This window comes from Phalacrocorax aristotelis, chromosome Z (genome assembly GCF_949628215.1).
Source record: "Phalacrocorax aristotelis chromosome Z, bGulAri2.1, whole genome shotgun sequence".
In the NCBI taxonomy this organism is placed as follows: domain Eukaryota; kingdom Metazoa; phylum Chordata; class Aves; order Suliformes; family Phalacrocoracidae; genus Phalacrocorax; species Phalacrocorax aristotelis.
In genome coordinates, this window is record NC_134311.1 from 57,228,007 (window position 1) to 57,248,867 (window position 20,861).

General features: G+C 41.9%; 1 protein-coding gene across 1 annotated transcript in view; it reads right to left on the minus strand.

The window, feature by feature from the left end:
* Nucleotides 1-5,357: 5,357 nt before the first annotated feature.
* The window catches only part of SERINC5 (serine incorporator 5), a 38,755-nt gene continuing 23,251 nt past the window's right edge, over nt 5,358-20,861 (minus strand). The window contains exons 5-12 of the mRNA XM_075078731.1: nt 18,701-18,794; nt 16,874-17,085; nt 15,960-16,055; nt 12,489-12,615; nt 10,807-10,873; nt 6,967-7,006; nt 6,158-6,305; nt 5,358-5,855 (exon numbers count right to left, since the gene is read on the minus strand). Of these exons, the coding sequence (XP_074934832.1) occupies nt 5,708-5,855; nt 6,158-6,305; nt 6,967-7,006; nt 10,807-10,873; nt 12,489-12,615; nt 15,960-16,055; nt 16,874-17,085; nt 18,701-18,794 (932 nt within the window). The 3' untranslated portion in view covers nt 5,358-5,707. The remainder of the gene's footprint in view (nt 5,856-6,157; nt 6,306-6,966; nt 7,007-10,806; nt 10,874-12,488; nt 12,616-15,959; nt 16,056-16,873; nt 17,086-18,700; nt 18,795-20,861) is intronic.

Consider the following 20,861-nt stretch of genomic DNA (forward strand, 5'->3'; position numbering starts at 1 on the left):
CTGGTGAGCAAAAGCCCTGGAAGCTTTAAGCTGCTGGAGCAGTTTCAAAGCTGTCAGCTGTGGCTCTGAAGAAGTTTGTGCAAACACCTGTATGCTTCGGCACTGGGAGCTATCAGAGACTGGCAAATGGAGGAAAGCCGACATGGCTTACCTCTGAAATAAATTTCAACTTTCAAAAAATAACATTATTGGACAGGTGGGGAATGAGTCAAAACCAGGTTTGAGGAAAAAAAAACCCCAAAACAAATTGTATTTAAGGTGTACTTGAAACCTACAGAGTTACTTCGGGCATTAGAAAGTAGCTGTCATGCCAGTCTCCCAAAGTTTCTACTTCAAACCCCACGCAGTGTGTCTACATCCCCATCGTGGGGCACTTGGGCATTCTGCCATCAGGAAGTTGAAAATGCAGAGACATACCAGTTCCCAAGCTATGTATCCTGTTCTAAGTACAAAACGCCAAACCTTTCTAAGCACTTGACCCCTGGCATTCCCTTGTACGGTCATGTGGAACACTCAGTTCAAACTACTGTTTACAAAATTGAAAACACAGTAAAATGTCATGGCACCGATTATGTGTCTTCCTCCCACAAGAACTTCTAGGCCTCTTCAGAAAACAAAGAAGCGATTTTCACAGAGGAAAACTGATCCATATAATAAACTATGATCCTTGATTTTGCTTCAACACTGCAGGTTATCCTGCTATAAAAAGGAAAGGATCAACAAGACCTGATAAAGCAGTCTTTGCTAGTTTCTAGCACCATAGGCATCCCACTTGACAGGAAGCAGAATGGGAATGAAGCAGGTTTGAAATGCCTTTAGAAAACAAATCCAAGGAGAAAAAGGCAAATAAAGCAAGGAAATACAACCTGCAAGCAAAAGACATTGCTTGTAAAGCCCAGAAGGGAACATGAGAGCAAAATTTTGGCTGCAGATCATCTTGTTCATCTAGCCACACAGGCACAGTCTCATGGTATTTTGCTTCATGAACTTATTTAGGAGAAAAGCCTAACAGTTTATACCATAAAACCTTTATAGCATGTTTTAAACGCAGTCAGTCAATTATATTGTTACCTATCTGTTCAGAGATGCCATGATACTGTGGGCTGCTACCCAAAGCTCAAGTAGCACTATCCTGACTTCCCAAATATCCTAATGCATTGGTCAAAACCAGAAAACTGTTAAAAATCAGCTTTTTTTGCAAGTGCAACAGTTGCTTCATTAATAGCAAAGTTCTAGCCCAGAAATGGCTGCACCAGTAGCAGATGAAGCAGTTACATGTGCATAGTTTATAATCCCAAAGCGCTTCTAGATTTGTAAAAAGGTGCTAAAACACAAAATAAATAAATAAATAGACATGCAGCGTTTATGATTCTGTGAGGGGATATGCCCTCTCTCTGGACGACACATACATTAGCAACACTGAATTACCCGTTTCAGCGAAAGTGGCCCAACCCAGCCAGGATTTACCGAATTAGCTGGGCAAGTACAAGCTTTTTGAATGTTATGGAAATGCGTGAAGTACAAAGTTAAGAGAATCACAAACATATAATGACTCTGATGTGTGATCACAGTGGAGTTCCTTACTTGGCATCCAGCTGCAAGGGTTGCCTGCATGTTTTGAGGAACTAGGTGGTAAACAGCAAACAAGCATATTCATCTGCTTTCTACATGTTCTTCACAAGGTCAGTCCAGCTATTTGGATTCAGAGGCTTGCTCTCCAAATCCATCCCACTGATTTTACCCCAAACAAGAACTAGTCACAATTGCAGCTCTCGGTTGCCTTCATGAGAACTAAAATTGTTCCAGTCTCAGATGGCAGCGCAGCAGAGAGGTTCCAAATAACCTTTCTTACGATAGCTATTTTGAAAAAGTAGGAAAACTCCAGTAGAATTGTTTCATCTTCCCAGCAGAACTAACTTCTGCCAACACCCTCTGTTCCTCCAAGAGTCCATTGAACAGCAGCATTAGTTCAAGTTTAACTAGAGGAAACTTAGTACAGGACATGTTCTCTGGTCTTCCTGTCTTTGTAACAACAGCTTCCTCACTTCACACAGCCCAAAAATATTAGGAGCCAGAAATGCTGCACCACTCACTTACATCCAGGAACAAATTTAGTTAACAATTGTGGCACAAGGCAGGATAGGTACCTATCCTGCACTTTCAGGTATGAGGAGAGAAAGTTAACTGTTTACAGTTTAAATGTAAATGTAAGCAACAACTACTCATTTATTTACAAAAGCATCAGGCTGGTTGTGAGTTTTCCCAGTTCATCTTCCACTGCACAGTAATATTTGAATCAGTCTTATCCCCAGAGGTCTTCCACATGCTCCACGGGTCTGACTGTCTCGTACGCACCAGTGTAACATACAAGGCAGCATCACCCAGTCATAGGCTCAGTTCAGGTTCTCCAGTTCCAGTGCCACCTGAATTATTAGCTGTCACAGCAGTAGGTGTGAAGGCACTTCTTAAAAAGGTTTTAAAAGTCCATCTGCATGAACTGTTTAGAATCTATGAACTGGGCATTTGAATCCTCAACCCTAGCGGAGGATTTTATTAAGTAGTTGCACATGGAAGTTCACAGTACAGATTTTACAGCGAATGCTAAGGCTGTAACACTTGCCTGGCCAGCAGGAAGCTGTGCCTCATTGAGGAACTAGAGGCTTTGCACAGCCAGGTACCACCAGTTACTGATTCCTTAGAAAGGCCTAGAGATCCAGAGCTGGGATCTGGGGCCACAGCATGGACACATAGGTCCTCATAGTTATTTTGGGGTCTGTTTGCTCAGAAGCAGACAAAGCAGTGTAGTTAGGCACTACCCCATTCCCACTTATGTACACCTGCAGATCTAGATGCGGTCAATAGCTGGTGGAAGGGAAGGACAAAGGAGCAACTCAGTGAGGTGGGTGCTGTGTAAGAATGGACTCAGGCCTCACTGTGGACTTTCCTCTTACACCCCTGTTTCCTCTGTGCAAAACCTACTTCCTTAAATACAAAGTATAAAAAAATGTGCAAAAGGAGGTGCAGGGAGTCCGTATGCAGGCAGATACTCTTGCATAAAGTAAATGTTTTCATAAATAAGTAAGAAGATCCATTGGCCAAGATATGTTTTAAGATCACCCACATTTGTGACTGGGATGCCTGCTGTCAGAACCAGAGAACAGTTACCGTTCCCTGCCTTATAACTTAATATAGTGCACGCCGCCTTCTGTAGAGCTCCTTGCCCAGATTGTTCTGAAAAAAAAATATCGCTAATTTAAACAAAACATGTTTGGTTTCTCATAGTACAACACATATGGCACTAGAAGGCAGCTCCTGCAAGCCTCTACACTTTAGGAAACTGCATTTGCCAAGGGAGGCAAGAGCCTGGGTTATCTCAGTTGCAGCTCACAGCTCTAGCACTGGATCAAGACTGTCAGAATAGCTGCTATGAGTTAGGCGGGAAAACTGCTAGTCATCATTGCACAGTCCGTAAGCTCTTATCCTAAGATGGGACAGAAAAAGGCTTATAGATTGCAAAAGCATTAACAAACGCCTTTTTCTGCTTCAGAAGGATCTGCGTGGCTGGACTCCAAATGCAGGCAGACATATACTGACAGGCCCCCATGCTAGCAGAGCTCTTGGCAAGATCGGAACCTCCCAGCACAAGCAAAAGGAAAGGAAAAAAAAAATCTTTCTCCCTCTCCAGAGCTATTTGTTGCTTTTCTAACTCAGTGTCAAAGCTAAGCTTCAACTGCTTTTTTTCCCCTAGGCAAAAACAAGGAGAAGAGCAGCAAGAGTCACCTCTGGACACACTGCTCCTTCCCTCAGATCTCATGATGGATGTATTTTGAGGCTCCTAATCACTGGGGTAGGTGTTATAAGTATACAGGACTGCAGACCTGTAGATTTCATTTGAGGTAAGAGTGCACGGCCTTGGGAAGATTGTAGCCCTAGCAAGCTTCAAGCAGGACAGAAGCCCTTGGACACCATAGCAACAAGTCAGCTAAAAACGGTAATGAAAATAAGAGCAGAACTGAGATCTGTTACATTAGGATTACTCACCAGGTGTGCATTAGCCATCAATTGTTTCAAAAGAACAAATAAGGCATGCAAATATTTTGGCCATCTCATTGGCCTCTATGTTGCACTTTGTTTTGCAGAAAGCATTGGGGAAGATTCAAGGCTCTATCATTTTTCAAAAAAAGAAATGCTAAATAAGTTGATTTTGTTTATAGCCTGCATATTTCACATTGTATGTGTGTATATCTATATAGAGATATAAGACAAAACCTCTGGGACTAGCTTAAGTCATAAATTCATCCCACCAGAATGTAGATAATTATAGTGGGTTCAACCTTATTCAGCATTTAGGGCATCTGAGCTGTTGTTCCACCACCAAATCATCTGCTTAAAGCAAATAAAAGTGACATGGCTGGGTTTAATATTGTCAAGTCAGTCATTTGTACTAAGGCAGCTGCTGTTATATTTGTGTCTTCTGGTTTTGTTTTTCTGACTGCTTACCCCACGGCTTGGAATAGGAGCTCTCCAAAAGAAGTTTAGTCTCCATTAATGGATCGGTTGGCTAAGTTCCATCCCAACAGCAAAACTAACATCAACAGAGGAGTATAAAAATATAACAGTTAAAAAGAATGCTTTCCAACCAACACAAAGGCAGAAAAGGAAGATGATGCACAATAGTCCTTTTCTGATCATCAATGCATTTAAAATATTATAAAATCAGTAATGGAAACAGAACTGAAGATCCTGGGAGATCTTTAGACACAAGCTGAAACAACAAGGCAGAAAAGTAAATGAGCACTCCACTTTTAAATTTAACAGCAACTGGCAGTGCTCCTGTATTTAGCATTTTCTCAATAGCAAACATTGTGAATAAAGAATGTACCTTTATGACGGTATCTTAAATCCCTGTGCAGTACACACAACTTGCAGTCTAAGTGAGCTGGCAAAGCAAAGTGGGACGAAATTCAGAGTTTAGGAATTTGTTGTAGAGCTCCCCTTCTGTTAACAATGGGACCAGATCTGAATTGCATAAAATATTCAGGTGCCTTTTAAAGTTATAATAAATACTCTATTATCATTGGTACATTCCTTTCTCAATCTAGGTATACAATAACTTAATATATTCAATATTTAGATAAACAATTTTAGTAGATGCTTTGGCAGTCAAATTCTTACGTATTCTCTATTTCTACAGAAGTATTTAGTTACGTTTTCAGAAGAAATTGCCTGTACAAAACAGCAGTCCAAATCATCACTGCAAACTGTAAAAGACACAGTTAATAAAAGAGTATAAAAAGGAATGCATATTTGCTAGAAGATATCCGACATTCACAGGAAGGAAAAAGATACATCTGCACCATGATTTTTTCTTTTCTTGCGAATGAAGCCAGAGAAAGATTGTCAGTTATTTGAAAATCATTTCACTTATTCCAGTTTATGCAACAACTGTGTTACCTACACTGCACACATCACCAATATAAAGTTTTGGAACAGATTTGTTCCCTTGGGCAATGCTTGTTCATGACAATTAAAAAAGGTAAAAAAGCCTTCAATCATTTGTTTAGTCTGACTAAAAAATTACTAACTGATATATTGCAGTAAGTACGCAATAGGTATTTTGCAATTACAAAATAACTGTTCTAATTTTTTTTTTTGTAACAGAGGGAAAAAAAGAGAAGAGAAAAACACAGAAGGACCTTCTGAGTGTTCACACTGAGAACTCTCTGGTTGGGCAACAGAGTGGAGCAAACAGAGTCCATAAGTACAGACACACACAAACCCAACAGGAGACCATCTTAATCCAGAAGATGGACCAGGTTCTGGTGAAGAATTTTTCAATCTGAGCACTTTCATAACTGTTAAGGGGGAAAAAAAAAAAAGAAAGCAATAAACTCACTGTTCATATCGCAGATTGCAGTTTCCTCTCTTTTTCCAAGTGGGTCACAGACTTCACCTAGGTTAACCCTGACACAGAACAGGGGAGAGCAGCCCTTTATAGAGCAACATCTTGCTCAGGAATCACCCGGGAAAGATCTGCAACATCTCTTGCAGCTTCTTTCTTAAGGAGGAGACACACTAATGGCAGAAGTTCCTGTTCACATCTCCCCTCTCAATGCAGAGACACATTAATTTCACAGCTATAAAGAAATACACTTACTGGAACCAATGAGTTACTGTCATCATCACATAGAGCGAAGCCAAGAAGAAAACGAAGTGGAAGTAGGCATAACTGTACACCGTGCCTTTCTTCTCATCGTAAATCACAGTCTGGCCTCCCCTTTTTTCAGGAGGCTCTTCTTCATCAGCTGTAAGATACAGGAAACAAGAAAGCTTTTGCAAATTTAATGAGAACTGAATACAGCAGCTGGCTTCACAAAGAACAGAGCAAAACATCTATGGTGTGATTCAGGAAAGCGTGACCATTTCCTTGCCCTCAGGGCATGGGCCTAAGCCTTCAGTAAGAGAAACTGGACTGCCACTGAAAGCCTGCCTTGTATCAGCTTCCTGGCCGACTGCCTAGTTTTTCAGTATTTGGGCCATTTAAATTGCTCTACCTGTACTACATTCTTCTGGCAAGTCCAAGCTGATAGCCTTGATTATACCAGGTCTGCAAACAGGACACTCCCTTCCTAACTCACTCCTGAACTGCAGTCCCATCAGAGCTGCTGAGCCAAAAATCTAGCAGTCAGTCACTCACAAGCAAGCAAAGAGCAGAGATTATTCTTTATGTGTTGCAGTAATAAAATGTCTATTAAGGAATTATTAACTAGCTCGTTGTTTTAAAACGGTATTGTTACATCTCTTGCTTCCTTCCCCTAGCCTAAGTCTGAGCACTTCAGCTGCTTCAGTTTGATGTGCGTAGAACAGGGATACAAGTAGCCCTCGACGTGCAACTGTGTCCTTACTCTTTTGGCTTTGGTCTGAAAGCCACAAGAGAGGGAAATTGTGCAGTGAAAATGTAATTACCATCTCCATCAGGCACACAGCAAAAGCAGCACCGAGCCACCTGTGGAACAGACAACAGGAAGGGTAAGAGTCCGTATTATGGCAAAGCAGCGTAACAGTTGGTGAAGGAAGGTCTGTTATGTCTATGTTACAGTTGCTAATTTAGAAAAGTCTGGTTTGTATTTCCAACCAGCATGAAACTCAAATTAGGATTTGCCAAGTAGTTCATAACAGCAGTTTCTACGCTTTGGAAAGATCTACTCAGTAAGATTTGGAGCAAATTAACCATTCTTTAAAATTTTACTCTACCCATTTTATGTTACTCAAGGTCAAACACTGGTGCAAATAATTATGACAAAATGGTGGAAAAGCTACAGTAAAGCAGTTAGTTGCACATTAGTAGTTCAGAGGGGACTTGACCTCTTCAGACTTGCATCTAAGTGCTTTTTACATAAAAAAATTTCTCTCCTGAAATGAAAGTATAAGGCACTTTTAAAACCCTGCTACATGGGTTGGAAATCTCAACTGACAAGTGTTAAGTCAGAAATAATACTTAACTTTGCAAGATTTTGCTGAAATGGAGCCAGAATGAGTAAAAGCAGAAAGCCGATTTTACTGCTTTCTTTAAATGAAGATTTTATTTTTCTTAACTGATGGAAAAAGGAAAGCTGAAATTGACACTTCTTGTGTTGACTGGTAATGTAAATGCGAAAGGGGTGCTGGCCATCCAATAAATACATACGTGCATTTTCTGCACCAGACCACAGTACAAGTCAGCACTTTCTGTAGTGCATCACCAACATTATTTGCTTTAATAAAATCCTACTCTGGGGTTTATTTTTGTTGTGGTCTCATGAAGACAATGAACCCTGTTAGGAAAAGTCCCTTCCCCAACTATTAGATTAATCAGTGTTTATAGTATGAAAGTGTATTAACTTTGTTAACACACATTAGTTCACAGTACACACCGCAATGTAATGAGGTAGTGGAGTTTTACTGGAGATTTCGGTATTTTTCATGCTTAAGTAAAACAAACTAAAGGATAGCCTGGCCCTGGAAATTACGACTTTGCTTCTTGGAAGTTTAGAGCTGTCCATGAGGGATAAAAGATACCCCTGGACAACCAGATAAAGCCAGTATCCTACCCTCTCTAACACATCTTTGAAACCCTCCCGGTATCATAGATAAGTAACTATAGTAAGACTGACACCAGAGATGTCTGGATCAATAGACAAGCAGCAAGGATGCTGCAGAAATAGAGTTGCTTTGCATAGTTTTATTACGACTAGTAATCAGTGGGGTGAGTGTTAGTGATTAGTGAAATCATGCTACCCCTGAATGCTTGAAGGGTATAAGGACCCTGTGTAAAACTAGATTCGGCGTGCCGCAGTTTGGCTGGAACACCTCCTGTGCATGAATAAATATTTACCCTTGTAATTCCATACTTTGCATTCTAGCCTTTCTCCTTGGTTGGCACAGGCCAGTTGCAAGTTTTCCTAACACCCCCAGATATCAGATTGTGAGCCTTTACTGTAAAGTGTCCAACAGAAACATCAAATGGCAGTTTTTACCCTGCATATCCATGATTACATGTACTCACTGGGTTCATAAACTCATGAAAAGCCCAAAAGCTCATTCTTTTTTAAGAGATTGGTGTAGTGTTTAAATAAAACCCTTAGTCCATATATCTTTCTACTGCTGTGCCAAGCCTCACCTACAGCAGCGGCATGAGGTTCCTTTGGGCTGCATTCACATTCTGAAGCAAGTGCTGGGTTCCCTCAAACTTTTTAATCAGTTGCAAAGTCCTCGCACATATACAGAATCACAGAATTCCAGGTAGGAAGGGACCTCAGGAATCATCTAGTCCAACCTTTCTAGGAAGAGCAAAGTCTAAGCAAGATGGCCCAGCACCCTGTCCAGACAACTCTTGAAGGTGTCCAACGTGGCTGAGTCAACCACTTCCCTGGGGAGATTATTCCAATGGTTGACTGTCCTCACTGTGAAAAATTTTCCTCTTGTGTCCAACTGGAATCTCCCCAAGAGCAATTTGTGTCCATTCCCCCTTGTCCTCTCCATGGGACTCCTTGTAAAAACGGAGTCTCCACCTTCTTCGTAATTCTTTAAAAATTACTCTACCCATTTTACATAACTCAAGGTCAAACACTGGTGCAAATAATTATGACAAAATGGTGGAAAAGCTACAGTAAAGCAGTTGCACATTAGTAGTTCAGAGGGGACTCAGCCTCTTCAGACTTGCATCTAAGTGCTTTTTACATAAAAAATTTCTCTCCTGAAATGAAAGTATAAGGCACTTTTAAAACCCTGCTACATGGGTTGGAAATCTCAAGTGTAAGTCAGAAATAAGAGTAGCTACAGAGTCATGAAAATAACAATGCTGGCACACATACCATGAGCCCCTTGTAACACTCAGTTGTCTTCAGCACAGATGCCAACAGACCCTCTGTACACCACAAGCAGCTGCAGAGCTACATTCAAGCTCCCAGCCAGAAGACAAAGGCCCTTTGCCACAGGGAAGGCAATCAGAGTGCAATTAGTTGTACACCAGACCTTCCCAGTGAGGGGCCACATCCACCATCCCCACTGCGCCAGCCACCCCCAGCCTGCCCACTGCTCCTGCTGCAGGGTGCACCGCAGCCCCAAGCCCTTTGGGCCAGACCTCTTACAGTGTAATGCTGGCAGGGGAAGATGGGTGGGCGAGAAGGACAGCTGTTTTCTCTCTGGTTCCCCTGACCCTGGCCTGCCCCTCCTCAGCACAGAGTGGGAAGGCGCAGGTCCTGCCAGGATCTGCCCAAGCAGGCTGGGCAATGTCTTGGTGCTTGATGCTGAGCCTGCTGGCAGGCTGCGAGGGCTGGGGCCAGTGCGAGGACCCACTGGGCACTTTGCTCCTCAGCACTGGCACCAGCTCCCTGTCCAGTTGCACTGTCCTGCCAGGGGGAAGCTCCTCCAGTACTGACATGCTCCCACAGTGAAACGTGTTTTGCTTCCTCACGCCCAGCTACTGCAAACACCAAGTGCCTCTGCAGATACTTCTCCATTTTTGGATTCTCACAAACACTCTGATTAAATACTTGAAAAATAGATGTTAAAACTGCAGATGCAAGTAGCACCAATGCAGAGAGAGCTAGGAATGGAGATTCATCCACCACATACACACACACATATATATCTGAAGAGTGACACTAGCAAGCCTAAGTAAGGGGTAACTGTTACTTAGCAAAAAACCACTCATTTCCCAGTGTTTCCAGGTGCTCCCAGCGTAAGAAGGCCAAAGAAATAGGCAGGTGGAATGAAGAAACCTGTACTGCTGAAACAGGTACAAGAAATATAATCCAAGATGAAATTATAGGCAGCAAGAAAGGACATAGTTACGCGTGGAAGTAATAATAACAGATAGAAACTGGGGATTGTAGTCAGTTGCTATGAGAACAAAGGCAACCAGGACTGAAAACGTTCAGGAACACCTTAATTTCTTTTTCTTACAGCATCCCAGCAGACTTTTCCTTTAAATGAGAGGACATGAGCCTGTGTGGAGCACAGCAAGATTTACAGGAAGTCTGCAGGATGTTAAATAAACTGCAAGTGCAGCAAATTATTTCAGTACATAAATAAAGGCACCTCCATGGGACCAGCAGGAGTTGCAGAACAGGCAATGGGGACTAGTGTTCTGACAAGTCTATACCCAGAGGTATGCATGTAGCATGTATCATGCAGGTAGCATGCATGATAACAACATGCATTTGTTTTCACCTCATTACAGATTACTTAGCCATGAAAACAACAGCAAGAAAAGCACACGAGGAAGTCTGCACAGAAATCCTGTGGGAGGAAGCAAGAACTTACTTCAGTTTCAGGTGCCGCATATATTCCCTTCAGTGCCTCTGAGCTTGCACGTGTTGTTGAGGTCAAACTAGGAGCATAAAAAGATAGTATCAAAACCCTCAGCATAAGGCCAATAGGGTGATTTTTCAATACCACAGCAAAAGTAAATAGCCTACTCCCATGTCTAAGCTAAGCATTTGCCTGCATACAGCATCAAGAACTAAGCATGTGAAAAGTTTGTTTGGCACAAGTATAAACCACCCTGACAGACAGCCACTGGCCAACTCAGGATTAATCACTCCTGAAACGTGGTGATTTCATGACCATTAAACAGCTAAGCGCTCCAGCTTGCAATTCAGAAGAGATCTCTCCTGCTGTGCATAACCAATGCTTTTATACTAACTTCACAGCCATCACTTTGGCTCAGCATTTCTGTAAAGGCTTTGCCATTGAAGTAACAAGTCACTGACAGGAGTCAGTTTTCAAAAGTAAATTACCAACCACTATTGTCAGTGTACCAGTTGCTGGAAATCACTTTCTTGCATGATTGTAGTTGTCTGGTGGCAATTCTTTCTTGTTTCTTCTGATTAGAAACACTTCTTGCCCGGTCCTCTGCTTTCAGGATGTGTAATGCAAACTTCCCATTACCCACAGGGAGACATGTTAATGCTTGGCTGTACACAATGAGCCCTAGGGAGCAGTACTTCAAAACATTCCCCTTGAAGGCTTTCCTACCTCCCCAGATACCTGGTACACTTCCCCTGCAGGCCATGTGAAGGTTGTCTGCAGTCCCGAAACACCTTCCTGAGGTACTGGAAATACTGCTCTAATGTGAACTAGATCCATGATATTCATATATTTGATATAAGAATTAAATGGAACACATATCCATATTTGATAGCAGAAGAGGTCTTCAGAATGTCTCTTGTTTTCACGTCAAAATTATGAAGGAGTTTCAGTATGTGAATTTTGAAGCAGACCAATCCAGAAGCAGAAGTCCCTCAAAAACCTGCAGCAGACAGGCAGTGCTGTCTCCTGGCAATCCACACAGATAAAACAAGCGATAGATACATCACCTTTCAATCACCAGCAACTCCCCGCACCCCGCTTTGTCCTAGAGCATAACTTTATTGATGTGAGCTGCAATAATACAAGGTGAGCATCACAACTCTATAGGCACAAACAAATTATTTTAGAGCAGGAGATCACTGGCAAATCCTGATGGCAGTACTGTGCTCATTACTTGTTCAAAGGAAGCCTTAAACCCTCCCAGTTTTGTCTGTTTTAAAGACCCTCAAGGAGCAGCCACAGCCTCTGCCAGGAGGCTACAGAAATGTCAGATAGCTCTTTTAGATGGACATAGCTACACAGAGTTTTTCTTATAGAAAGAGTAAACACAGAATCAAAGCACCCTTAGGCTGGGATCATGGACAGCTGGAAATTTTTTTCCCTCCACCTCTAGATGTAAATTGCTCTATTGGGATTTAATGAAATACATTTGTTTCGAAAGTTGTGTTACCTTGTTGAACATTTTTGGCTAAAACATCTAACTATTCTGAAACTAAGGAGAATATGAACCTTCCAGCTGAGTTGTATTCTACTTCTCCCCATCACTTTGTCTGCATGAAGACTGCTATAAGCTTTTGCTAGTTGGACCACAACATTGCATTTACAGTGAGGTAACTGCAAACCCCGAGACTTACCAAGAATATAAAATGCAGCCAAACAAAATGGTAGTACCCAGGCCAGTAACCAGGTTTTCATCTCTGTGCAGGTCTTGGCTAAATTCAGGCACACAGATTGTGATGTTCTGATTGTTTTCATCCAGGGCTTCACAAAACAAAAGAAACAAAGAGAACAGTAAGCAAAGCTCATTTCATTGCACTTCGAAGTAGTCTTCAAACTGAAGGTTTTCAGCTAACCGTTTTTATTACTTCAGACAATGGGTAGGTACATTTCAGTGGTTTCTATCTATCTTTTTAAAAGACCATACAGAAAAAAAATCTGTAAATCTGACCTGGCAGAATCTTTCTTTCGGGCAAAACAAAAATGTAACTTAGTAGGGTCCTAAAACTTCACATTTGACCAGAGGAGACAAACAAGGAAAAAGACTGGTGAACAAGGAACTTGGAAGCTTACCAATGCTTCACCAAAGACTACAGAGCCATATAACACCAAAATAGTACAGACCCGAGATCATAAATTTCTTTGACAGCAGGGGTTCCTTGAGGACAACTATGAAATTCATACTCAGTGAAAAAGGTGGTGTGTAGCTGCCCCATTCTCAGATATACAGAAGACCAAAGAAAAGGAGATCCACCAGCTAAAGACAAGATTTTATCTTGTCAGCTAAGCAAATGCTACTTCTAGATCCCAGGCAAGATCTTATCTTGACATCCATGCAAATACTACTTGTAGGTCCCTGAAATGAAACCAATTCAGTCCTCGATGTTCCAAGATGCATAGGGCTTTTTAGTGTCTGCTTGGGGTCAAAGCAAACCAGAGCAGTAGCCTGCAGCATCACTCCAAAGCAACAGATTACAGCTGCACCTTATCTCAAATTAAGAGCTTTTTGAGCCAATGCTATTTAAGGCAAACTGTGGTCCCACCTCCTCTTTCTTTCCACCAGCTACACTGGGACACCACAACTGTTTGTAGGGGCAGAGGGCAAAATGCAGTGACGGCTACACCCAGGTTAAAAATAACGTCAGTTCCCTGACCTGCTGGGGGAGGACTTTGTGTGGCCCTGCAGGGATGCACAAATAGCTTTATCAGCACACACCAGGGACAGCGCAAAGGTGGGAGCAAAAGAAGGGAGAACAAGCCTTTATAGAATCACAGAATCACTTCGGTTGGAAAAGACACTTAAGATCGTCAGGTCTAAACATAAAACCAACACTGCCAAGTCCACCACTAAACCATGGTCCTAAGTGCCGCATCTACATGTCTTTTAAATACCTCCAGGTATGGTGACTGAACACCTTCCTAGGGCAGCTTGTTTCAGTGCTTGACAACCCTTGCAGTGAAGAAATTTTTCCCAATATCTAATCTGAACTTCCCCTGGCAGAACTTGAGGCCATTTCCTCTCATCCTATCCCTTGCTACTTGGGAGAAGAGACCAACACCCACCTCACTACAACCTCCTTTCAGGTAGTTCTAGGGAGCAATAAGGTCTCCCCTCAGCCTCCTTTTTCTCCAGGCTAAACAACCCCAGTTCCCTCAGCCGCTCCTCATAACACTTGTGCACCAGACCTTTCACCAGCTGCACTGCTATTCTCCAGACATGCAAACACCTTGGCCAGGGACGTGCAGAATCCCCCACCTGCGTCCATCAGGGGTGCATCTGCAGCAAGGCAGGTCCACTGTTTGGCAGGCCTTTTCGCCAAGTCTGGCGCCAAAAAGCCAAGGCACACTGTGATAAGCACAGGTTCAAGAGACATTCCCTTTTGTTTGCCCATTCTTTCTAAAGACATTTGCAACTCTGCTTTTTGAGTGTTGCAAATAATTGTAGCTTGTATCTTCTTCAAGCCTGATTTGCAAGGTGGCCGATTTGCAAGACGGCCAGTTTAAAAGTCCCTCCTTGAGGAATGAGTCAACATTAGGTAAGTACATGGCAAATCTGAGTGACAGGGTATGGGACACCTTAGTAAGTGCCAGCACCCTGTACATTCTCCAGCACAGCCACTGTAAAAGCTGTACAGGCCATTACAAGAGCCCTTATCACACACACAGGGGAGAAAGGAGCATCTCTGAGAGCAGAAGACAACCAAGAGAGTTCTCTGGCCTGGAAAAACAAGGAGGAACGTCTGATACAGAAGGTCTGAGAAAGTGTGCCTGACAAATGCAATAACCACACCTGCAATGCATATAAGAAGAATCAGAGCATTCACTTAACTGCTGAAGGCTTTGACTGTCACAAGCATTAAATTACAAGAAACCAATTATTTAATACCATATACATCACTTCCTTCCTCTTTTTTACATCACTTCCTTCCCCTTTTTTTCTTCTTTTTAACTGTGTCAAGTCTTAGGAATAATTCAGGTGCCTTCTGAACTAACTTCTATATTAATTCAAAAGCACTGCTTAAGCTCTGTAAGTAAATCTTCCACCTAAATACTGCCTGTTTTTCCTTCTTAGCTCTAGAATACTTTTGTGTCTGTGTGCCTGTGCCTACACAAATGCAACAGAGAGATTCTTCCCCCTATCTCTCCCCTTTCTTGTTGGGAGTTGTCTGTGTAAAAACTTCTTCCCGCCAACTGACTTATTTTGCTCTAGAGAAGGGGTTTTTAGCATTATTAGTTTGAAACAGAAAAGCCTTCTCCAATTGAAAAGAATCCGTGTCCAAATAGGTGAATCTGATGGTTACCTGGGAAAAGGAAACAGTTTGAGTTGTGCTTGTAAAGTCTTGCTGTGTTTTTGTAGCAAAAAGAACTTAAACCTCTAGGGAGTTCCCTACTCCTGACTTGCAATGCCAGTCATTAGAAGTCAAGTGGAGTACAGGATTTCTGCTGAAGAACAGCATCATCTCAAGCAACTGCAACATAACTCCAAGTCCTTTCTCAGAACGTTTTCTCTCAAAACAGAAGAAAGGTAGTACTCAAGTTTATGCTCTGTTAACAGTACAGAGCTAAGGTTATCCAGCACACCAATTCTGGAAGAAAAGGAGTGATTTTAGTATCCACACTGATGGCCAGCACCAACTAACTGGTGGTAGACCTTAGTAAACTTTTGAATGGAGCTGATTACCCGGCTTCTTCCAGAGGCATCCAAAAGCCATTCATTCCAACTCCTTTCCCATCATGTAACCAAACACGTTATGTGTTTAGTCATGTCCTGTCGTATGAGAACACGCATTTGCCACGTGAGGATACGCTACAAGACTCTGGGAAATCTGTCTATAGGAAACAGGCTGGAATTGCTTTGGTGCAACAAATGCAACTCACACAAGGTAAGTTAAGCTCCCTTAGCCCAAAGCATTTAAGGTATGTAGAGAGTGACAATTACATGGTCTCTCTGCTGCACACATTTTAGTATTTGCAATTTTTTCTGCATAGGACAGAACAGTCCAAACCCAGCATTTCTATGTCCCTGAATTTGTTAATTCAAGTTTGCTAAATTGTTTTTAATACATGGCATGTCTAAAGAAATTTACATAAAGTATTAGATAACTTACTCGTTTCTGGTGGCTTGCTGAATAGTGCTGAGAAAGTGAGGTACATAACATAGCAGCTGATGACTCCTGACTGCAGCAAACCAGAACGGGGCTGGCCTTTACAAGAAAAAGGAAAACAAGTGATTTTTGCAGACATTTTAACAAACTGAAAAAGAAATTCACATCTTTTAAAGAACAGCACACTAGTATCCTTCAGAAGATAAGAGTATCTTTATGTGTTACTTCAGGCAGTTCATAAGTCTTTGAGGCAGTTTAGATACATTTCCACTGGCATGTAAAGACAAAAGGGCCTGCCCTTTAGTTCTGCTAGTTGTTCTAGAAAGCATTAAAGATTCCCACATAAGTAAAGAATCATTCCTCTGCTCTCAGCGAGCTTTTTGGAAAGCAGCAGCTTTCCAAGCTGCTGTGATAGTTTGATTTGCCTGTAAAATCTGTGTTGGAGTCACTCAAATTACTATTTCCAGGTCCAATGTATGCAAGATACTAATAGTACACACAAAATATACCAAAGCATTAAATACTGATGTCAACTTCTCCAGGCCCAAACTTTACAGATGGTATGTCACAAGCAGTCAAAGTAAATGATTAAACAGTGGTGAATGACTTTGACAGCTACTACCTCAACTGCTATTACTGCAAGAACTGTGTGAGCTCTGCAACACGTTACCAGCCATCAGCACGAGCCACCTCTACAGTATGACTGCCTGATGGCACACTCAGAACTACACCACTGTAGTTCTAGCAGCTGAGCTGATGACCAGCAACAGCACTTCACAGTGTAGATAAAGGGACAGGGGTAAGAGTAGCACCAGCTCTGAACTGTGATGAGACTTTCTGCCCCAACATGGCTCATGCCTCCAGGCACATAACCGAGGCAGCACCAGAAACCCAGGAGGAGAAGTCAGCAGACTCACGATTCTGGACACAGGGTGATATGGCCACCAGTGACATAAAGAGGCACAGGCCACCATTAACACCGATCAGGACCTTGTTGAACATGCAGCCCTCTGAGCGTGTGTAGAAAAGAACCATGAGGACCAGGGCTGCCACAGCAATGGAGTACAAGGTGAGAGTGACCAGGGCAAGCAAACCATTCCACATCTGCTTGTGGTTTGCACCTGCAGTCCTGGGGAAAGAGAGACAAGCAATTTACTTTTGTCTTCCATTCCCCAAACAATAAAATTCCAACAGCTGAATAGTTCACAGCCTCAAACACAAAAGACAGTGCTTACTTTCCTGAAGCATGTGTACTTCACTACACCAACACAGGCCCTTTCAAGGTTCCTCCCATGAAACAAAGAGAAACATTCCTTAGCATTAGTGTTTATCTTCTCTATAATCATGGCCAGCTGTTTCTGTAATTATAGCCCAGAATGACTCCAAGAACTCCCAACCTCTAGGATCAGCCCATCAGGGCATCTCAATTCAGTAATTCAGGGATTTCTTCAGTGGGAATTTGGAGTGCCCCAGGCTCAGCTAGCAAGTGGTGCTCTTCACACAGGGACAGCAAAGGCAGATTCCTTGGCGTGGACTTTTTTCTGCCCCTTGCGCTACCTTGACAGTTTTACTGCGTAGTTCACTCAAAAAGCTTCCTCTCCATTTGGGTCTATCCCACCAGTCTCCCTGAGCTAAAGCGTAGTCCATCTTGTTCTCCTCCTCTCTTCACAGTCCAAACATCTCTTGCAAAAGTCACTGGGGTTTTTAGGAGTAGCAACTAAAAAAGTGATTTTGGTACAAAGGGCTTTTTGGTGCATAGAAGGTTTCTTTTGTTGTTGTTGTTTTTGTTTGGTTTTGTTTTTTTTTGTTTTGTGGAAACATGAGTTATTTTAAAAGAATATCTAATGTAAAGAGTGCTAAAGTTAAATACTACTGTTGGAAATCTTTCATCCACAGAAATGCAGCTATAGTAATTAGCAGTAAAAATATTTGCGGTATAAGGAAATCTCACCTCTTTCTCCCCGAAAACAGATCTAACAAAGCCCAAAGGTTTGCTAAAACTCTTCCTTTGCAGTCAGTACACTAACTAGAACAAGAGAGAACTGCAAAAGTTCACAGAGGAAGAAATGACAGACAGAAAGGGTGGAGATGGAAGCAAGAGTTCCTGCTTATATATGGGAGGACAACTTAAATATTTTAAACTGATGAGAGGCTAAGGGCTAGGAAGGTAACAGCAAATATGCTTAAACCAGAAATGAAGTCAATGCCAAAATGGGGAAATATGTAAGTTGATAATGGAATATTGCATATTTCCATGAAAGCAAAGAAGTTGAAGAGAAAGTAGCAGCTCTCATGTTGAGATAAAAAAATAAATTGATGTGCATTAAGCTGACAAAAAAGGAGGATTAACCAGTTTACATCACTGCACTCAATTTCACTGTTATATTTTGCAAATCTAGTGTCAATTCTCTTGCTCCGTTCTGTTTCTTAGCAGGTATGTTTTCATATGAAATGTAAAATATCTCAAGTAAGAGGTTTTTGCATCCCAACATGCTATTACTTATTGGAAGCCAAGCAATTCAGTTAAGAATAAATCAGCAGAGTAGAAGTGAATAAGGGGGAAACAACTCTGCTGGAGCAGGAGAAAGTGGATTAAGCAAAGACAAACAGCTCTAAATATTGACATTAAAATGTCTTCTTTCAGAAATTACATCCATGCTACTTTTAAATTCTTTGTTATGAGAAATGTGTCGTTCAGGAGTCCACCAGAACTTCATGCAAAAAACTACTTGCCCAACACATACCAATTTTTATTCCATTTGTGTGCGAACTCAACGAGCAGGATAAGCTGAATGGCAATGAAAAGGAAACCTCCTGTTGCTCCTACGTAGCGCCAGGCTGCAAGGCAGAAAATAGGTCAAACTGCAGTTGCTCTTCCCTTGAGCCAAAATGGAATTATTGTCTATGCAGTGAAGCTGTAATGTGATTTTAATATCTCAAGCCCACAGACATAGCAGAAGATGAGATTTCAGATGAAAGGACAGCTCAGCTAACTCAAGATTAGGTGCCTGATGAATTCAGCCTGCAATCTGCGACACCTTCAGAATAAGCCTGTTAGGATATTTACTAAGCTTCCCCAACCTGGAGGATTTTTGTGGAGACTATGAGTTACTATATTCAGACAGAAAATACTGAAACCTTTATTTGTGACTGGCCGGAGGGAGGTGGCGTGAAGGCATTTTACAGGAATCTAAACCCTGAAACTGCAAGGTACTGGAACCCAGTACTAAAAAGGGCAGTTTGTTCCCTTTCAGATTCCAGTACCACAGAAAAACAAAGGTGAGGCTTATCTATTTACAAGTGCTGTCCCAAGCCACTCCTTGAAGAAACTTCCAAAGAGATGGGAACACTTGGTATTTACTGACTAGTTTTAAGACAGGTTATTTGACTACTTAATCATAGACCTGTATATACTGTATTTGGGTAGCTGTTTGGGTACTTGGGACACAGATCTCTTACATGCAACATCAGAAGTCTCTGAGGAAATATATATACTTATTGAAATATACGGCTTGTGCTACTATGCAGTACATAGCCTACAAATGCCTGCATGTGTGCAGCTGATTTCAGCGCAGAAGACCATGGAAGTGCATTAGTAGAGTTCAGCCACATCCTACCGTTTTGTCTTCCTTTTGAAAAAAGCTTGTATAAGTAAAGTGGAAGAATAGAATAGTCAGGGCGCATTACCCGTAGCAGATGATGTAGAGAGTTCGTTTGTTTTTTAACTGTACCAAAAGCTCATTATTTGAAAGCAAGTAAAAATGTAATTTGTCTGGTTTATCTAGAACTTATTGTATGCACTTGATAAGCATGCTGTTCTTCAAACAGAGAAAACAAACATTGGAAGAAGCTAGCATGTTAAAAAGTACATAAAAAACAGGCAGGGAACAAGCTGTGCATGTATGTTTGGGAGAGCTAGAGTAGGAAAAAGCAGATCACCAATGGAGAGAGTGATTAAACTGCCAGACTCTCAGCATCTCCCACTGCCATAGGCAGGACACTGTGGGATGTTTTATGGATCCATCATAGATAAGGTTAGCATGGTCAGTGTGGATTTAACACTACAGCCCACACAAATGTAGTGTTTGCATGTAATACTCCGCCTCCATGATTAACAAACTGCAAAGCATGGGAAGCATGGCAAGAGGTTTGGGTTTTTTGTCTTTTTGTTTGTTTGTTTTTAAGAAAAAATAAGCAAACTGGGAAAATGCTTTAAAAAAGACAGTGTAACTTTCTTGATGGGAGGGAAAAAAAAAGGGAAAACAAAACCACACAATACCCAAACTATCTGTAAAACTCACATTCAAGGGCTGACTGGAGGACAGCTTAACAGGATGTGGAGAATACAGCTTTAGACAGAGAAGTCAAGAGCTAATTCGGGGAAGAAAGCTTGTTATGCTGTAACCCCACACTAGGGTAGACTGCTGTTGAGAAACAGCACTCTAATCAGCACAAAAAGTTCTATTTCCCCTTTTCCCCCAAACACTTCAGCTCTTCACGGCCTTTTACTGTGAAAAGGATTGCTTGCAAAGATGACAGGCAGTCTCGCTTGCTCATTAATATAACACATTGCACCAATACATCTTTCTAATCCAAACAGTGATCAGATACTAAGGATAAGTATGTACAGCCATCCTGTGACTTCGCAGAGGAGAATAGGGATAAGGAGCCTTTAATTTCTGGGGCACCAAACTGAACCAGGACCAAACAAACAGCTAGTATGAGCAAGAAGCTGAATTACACCTCTCAGTGGTTTACTTGAAATGTTTTTTTCCTTAGTTTCCCAGAGCACTGAGCTCATAGTATGTCTGCCCACTATTCTCTTCCCCTGTGTTACTCCTTCCTCTTCCCCTTTTAAACACCCCAGCTAGAGGAGATCGGTGTTGAAAACACAGGTACCCAAGG